Genomic DNA, 6000 nt, shown 5'->3' with positions numbered 1-6000 from the left:
GGATGGATGGATGGATGAAACAATGGATGGATGAATAAAACAATGGATGGATGGATAAAACAATGGGCGGATGAATGGATAAGACAATTAATGGATGGATAAAACAATGGATGGATGGATGGATGGATAAAACAATGGGTGGATGAATGGATAAGACAATGGATGGATGGATGGATGATTGGATGGATGGAGAGATGGATTGATGGATGGATCGTTAAAATGGATGGATGGATGGATGGATGGATAAAACGATAGATGCTTGGATAGATGGATGGATGGGTGGATGGATAAAACAATGTAAGCATGGATGGAGTAGCACTCTATTGACCACCCAGAGTGCCCTAAAGTTGAAAGAGAAAAACACCCTAGTAACCACCTAGTACACTCTAGCAGTTGCTTAGCAACATTTTAACAAACACTCAAAACTGAGTGCATAGCAACACTCTAGTTACCACTCGAAATTCTCTAGCAAATGCATAGCAACACTCTAGCTACCACTCAAAATGCCCTAACAACTGAATAGCAACACTTTAGCTACCACTTAAAATGCCCAAGCAACTGCATAGCAACACTATAGCTACTACTCAAAATGCCCTAGCAACTGCATAGCAACACTCTAGCTACGACTCAAAATGCCCTAGCAACTGCATAGCAACACTCTAGCTACTACTCAAAATGCCCTAGCAACTGCATAGCAACACTTTAGCTACAACCCAGGATGTCTTAGCAACATCAGAGCACTCAAACAGAATGCACTAACTGCACCAACAGCGTCAACCCACTTGTATATCCAAGCAAATGCTTAGCAATGCCCTAGACACTGTAGCAATACTCTACCACTTACCTACAGCGCCCTAGCAACTGCATAGCAACACTGAAGCAACCCTCCAGAACAAACCAACAACTGCATAGCAACAGCCAAACAATCACACAGAACACCCTAGCAACCACCATAATATCCATCTATTTATTAAGAGTGCTGAAATGCTGTCACACATTAATCAGGAGATCAGAGTCAGAGGATATTTCTTCATCTGTGTAATCATATCTTCTGCACACTGCTAAAATGATTTTCTTACTTAGAGTCTTGTTTCTAGTCCAAATATCTGAAAAGTCTTAAATTCAGAAGCTGAGTTAATCAAGAAGCTCGGTACCTGAGTCGGAGACCCGATGGGAAAGCCAGCATGCTGCCAGAAGTGGTGCTAGTGAGGCCAGCAGGGGGAGCTCAACCTGTGATCTGTGTGAGTCCTAATGCCCCAGTATAGTGAAGGGGAGACTATACTGCTCAGTGAGCGCCGTCTAAAGCGCTCTAAAAACTTAAAGACACTAAAATTTGACTAATTTGTTATACTTATTTCCCTAAAAAAGTCCAAATTAAATAAGTTTCTCAGCACAAGCTAAATAATCTGCCAGTGGAGTGAGCTAAGTAACCTTATTTTTGGTTTGAAAAGTTCACATTGCTTACCCACTGGCAGATTCTTAAACTAATTTAAAGTCAAAACCTATTTAAATTTGACTTATTTTCTCTAAAGACCTCTTAAAACGTAAAAATATTGCAATAAGGCCTCTAATAATTAAGTCGAAATTAAGTGAGCTTCTCTTTAACACAAGCTAAATAATCTGTCCATAGGGAATGCAGAATATTCTTGCTTTAGGTTTGAAATAAATTCACATTGCTTAACCCAATAGCAGATTATTTCACATCTTTTAAGTAAAAAATCACCTAAATTTGACATTAAAGACCTCCTAAAACTTATGCAATAATATAAAATTAAAAAATAAAATTCCTCTAACAATAAAATTAATGAGTTTTGCCTTAAAACAAGCAAAATACTCTGCCAATGGGGGCAGTGGAATAATCTTGCTTCAGGTTTGAAATAAGTTTACACCGCTTAACCCAATGGCAGATTATTGAACATATTATAAGTCAAAACTTATTTAAATTTGACTTATTTCTTTGACTTATTTTCCCTAAAGACCTCCTAATACAAACAAATAATTGCAATAAAGCCTCTAATAATTAAGTGAGTTTCTCTTTAACACAAGCTAAATAATCTGCCATAAATTTTCATTGCTTACCCCACTGGCAGATTATTTACCATGTTTTAAGTAAAAAAATCACTTATATTTAACTTATTTGTTTGACTTATTTCCCCCCAAAAACCTAAAACATGTTTATTTCTGCATGAGAGGCCTTTAAAAAGTCAAAATTAAGTGAGTTGCTCTTTAAAACAAGCTAAATAATCTGCCAATGGGGGGAGCAGAATAATCTTGCTGTCGTATAAGTTTACATTGCCTAAAACATTAGATAATCTGTCATTGTTGTAAGTCAAAACTTATTTAAATTTGACTTATTTTCCCTGAAGACGTAAATATATTGCAATAAGGCCTCTAATAATTAAGTAAAATTCTGTAAGTTTTGCCTTAACACAAGCTAAATAATCTGCCAACAGGGGAAGTAGAATAATCTTGCTTTCGTATGTTTACATTGTTTACCCCACTGGCAGATTATTTAACCTGTTTTAAGAAAAAATAAAATAAAATAATAAAATAAAAAAATCATTTATATTTGACTTATTTGTTTGTTATTTCTCTAAAAAAAAACTAAAACATATAAAAAAAAATGGTAAAACATGCTTATTTCTGCATTAGAGGACTTTAAAAAGTCAAATGAAGTGAGTTTCTCCTTAAAACAAGTTAAATAATCTGCCACTGGGGGAAGCTAAGTAAACTTATTTTTTATTTGATATACATTCACATTGTTTACCCACTGGCAGATTATCTAATGTTTTAAGTCAAAACTTATTTAAATTTGACCTATTTTTTTATTTATTTTCCCTAAAGACCTCTTAAACATAAAAATATTGCAATAAGGCCTTTAATAATTAAGTAAAATTAAGTAAGTTTCTCTTTAACACAAGCTAAATAATCTGCCCATGGGGGATGCAGAATATTCTTGCTTTAGGTTTGAAAAAAATTCACATTGCTTAACCCAAAAGCGGATTATTTAATATCTTTTAAGTAAAAAAATCACCTAAATTTGACATTAAAGACCTCCTAAACTAATGCGATAAGTCTTCTAACAATAAAATCAAAATTAAGTGGGTTTCGCCTTAAAACAAGCAAAATACTCTGCCAATGGGGGCAGTGGAATAATCTTCCTTCAGGTTTGAAATAAGTTTACACTGCTTAACCCAATGGCAGATTATTGAACATGTTTTAAATAAAAAATCCCTTGAATTTCAGTTATTTGCTTTACTTATTTCCCCAAATCATGTTTATTTCTGCATTAAAGGTCTTTAAAAGGTCAAAATTAAGTGAGTTTCTCTTTAACACAAGTTAAAGAATCTGCCAATCAAGCCAAGTAAATTTATGTTTGGTTTGAAATGTCCACATTGCTTACCCCAATAGCAGATTATTTAGCATGTTTTAAATGAAAACTCCTTTAAATTGAACTTATTTTTTAGCTTATTTTCTCTAAAGACCTCTCATATAAGGCCTCTATCAATTAAGCTGAAATTGAGTGAGTTTTGCCTTAACACAAGCTAAATAATCTGCCAATGAAGATGTGAAATAATCTGAACTAATCTGCCAATGGAGTAAGCAATGTAAACTTATTTAACATGTTTTAAGTTTAAAATTCATTATTTTTTTTACTTATTTTCCTAGAAAAGTAAAATATGCAAAACATGTAATGTAATGTGTATTTAAATTGAAATTTAAGCGAGTTTCTCCTTTAAAACAAGCTAAATAATCTGCCGATGGGGTAAGCTAAATAAACTTATTTCTGGCATGGAATACATTTACATTTCTTACCAAATTGTCAGATTATTTAACTAATTTTAAGGCAAATATTTTCGATATTTGGACTTGAAACAAGACTAAACCCCTCATTATTCCTCTGCAGTGTGCGTGTTTGCAGTCGCCGTCCCATGATCGCATTTTAAATGATTACATTCACTGATCACATTATACAGGTTAATAAGTGTAACGTCGCTTAATTCATAAAAGAGTCTGTAACAAAATAGCACAGCGGCTGCACATGTGAGCAGTCTGGGTTAATGCTGATCAGTCTGGGTTATACTCTGGTAGTGGAGTGTCCGTGCGGGAGCCCCGTGCTGCTCGGCGTGCTGTTCCCGAAGGCGTTAAACGGGGTGTGATACGCCGGCTGCATGCCACTAAACGAAGTGGGGATCATAGAGATAGCGTTGGTCGTCATAAGCGGCACGTCGTCAGGCGAACGGCGTAGCGTTAAAGCGTAATCCGGCGGGCACGTCAAACGAATCATATCGTGACCCTGCAGAGAATCGCAATCATGATCGTGATCCATCTGCTTCATCTGAAGAGACATCAATTCTTCGCTGGGCACGCGGGGGATATCGTTAGCATGGTTTCTCGGAGGACTCAACCTGCGGCTTGACTCCAATCGGTGTTTATCCTTCTTATAGTAGAGCGCGGCGAACGCTAGGATGTTTAGAAACAGCAGAGATGCACCAACGGCGATTGTGACGCTCAATTCTGTTGAATAATCGCGCGCTTCGATTATAACCGTACCATCAGCGTGCTCTGACGTCTTCTGCTGGTCTGACATTTGCTTGGTGTTTGCTGGTGGAGCGGGCGGATGGCGGGTGGTGGACGGAAAGAGCTTATTGGACAAGCGTTTGGTGTAGGAGAACGGCGTCGTGTCTTGAGGAGGGATTTTGGTTGTTGAGGAGACGTACTGGAAAAGCTCGTTGATGTTGTGTAAGTGCGGCACTAGCTCCAGCCAGAAGGCGATTTTAGTGGCGCGGTAGTGATCCCGGACGCGTGGCTTTAGCCCGATGTGCAGGTATAGCTGGTCTTTAGGGTTGTATTTAGACCAGGCCACCTCTTCGAAGCGGTTGGGTTTGGTGTGGATGAACTTCGTGTCTTGGGGAACCGGTTGATTCGGGTCTCTGTAATGTAGAGTAGAAGATACAGGATTAGTGTTCAGATTGAGGATGTGCTGAAATAACAAATCTGGGCTGAATGCTAAACATTTGGATGGACTTGGACCAAAATACAAATTGAAGATGCTTGGTAAATGTTATTAAGTAATATTAGTATAGATGCACTGAATCTAAAACTCTGGGCCATAACTGAAACCGAATTTTCAGGATGCATTTGGTCGAAAATGAAACTGAAAATGCTTGGTAAAAGTTATTTATTAGTATTAAAAGTGCACCGAAAAGAACATTCTGGGCCGAAACTGAACCTAAAACATTCGGATGGGCAAAAATGAGCTCTATATGGGATACAGCAGAGACATTCATTCATTCATGTTCTTTTCAACTTAGTCTCTTTATTAATCTGGGGTTACCACAGCGGAATGAACCGCCAACTTATCCAGCATATGTTTTACGCAGCGGATGCTCTTCCAGCTGCAACCCATTCCTGGGAAAACATCCATACACACTCAATCACACACATACACCATGGACAATTTAGCCTGCCCAATTCATCTATACCGCATGTCTTTGGACAGGAAACTGAAGCACTCGCCGGAAACCCACGAAAACACGGGGAGAACATGCAAACTCCACACAGAAACACCAAATGACCCAGCCGAGGCTTAAACCAGCAACCTTCTCGCTGTGAGGCTATCGTGCTACCCACTGTGCCACCGTGATGCCCATACTCACGTCAATATATACATCAGTAATTATATTAATATTTAACAAACAATATTTTTACATTACAGTGGTTGTAAAAAAGGTTTGGGTTTAGGGTTGGAGTAGGGGTAGACGATAATACACTGCAATTAATGCATAATTCTATCAATAATACACTTCTCGTTAACTTCTGATCACAGCTGTATCCCTTCTAGCAACAACCGTAGAGGAGATGCAAGCTGCTGGATTTCTGTCATGTTTATTTATCATTTTGTTCCGAAATACATGAAAGTAAGTAAATACTGTAATAACACAAACAGTGTGTATCTTACACATCAAAGCACATCATCTAATTATATTGAAAATAATT

At 37.5% G+C, this 6000-nt stretch overlaps 1 protein-coding gene across 13 annotated transcripts in view; it reads right to left on the bottom strand.

The window, feature by feature from the left end:
- Window positions 1-563: 563 nt before the first annotated feature.
- Window positions 564-6000, bottom strand: part of nlgn4xb (neuroligin 4 X-linked b) — a 100257-nt gene continuing 94820 nt past the window's right edge. For 11 of the 13 annotated variants that reach the window (XM_087265806.1, XM_087265799.1, XM_087265805.1 and 8 more), the window contains one exon: window positions 564-4934. In XM_087265806.1, coding sequence (XP_087121932.1) covers window positions 4079-4934 — 856 coding nt within the window. In that variant the 3' untranslated portion in view covers window positions 564-4078. 13 annotated transcript variants of the gene reach the window in all.

Source organism: Danio rerio, chromosome 9 (assembly GCF_052040795.2).
Source record: "Danio rerio strain M-AB ecotype USA chromosome 9, GRCz13ab, whole genome shotgun sequence".
Lineage (NCBI taxonomy): Eukaryota > Metazoa > Chordata > Actinopteri > Cypriniformes > Danionidae > Danio > Danio rerio.
This window is presented reverse-complemented; position numbering and strand designations above follow the sequence as displayed.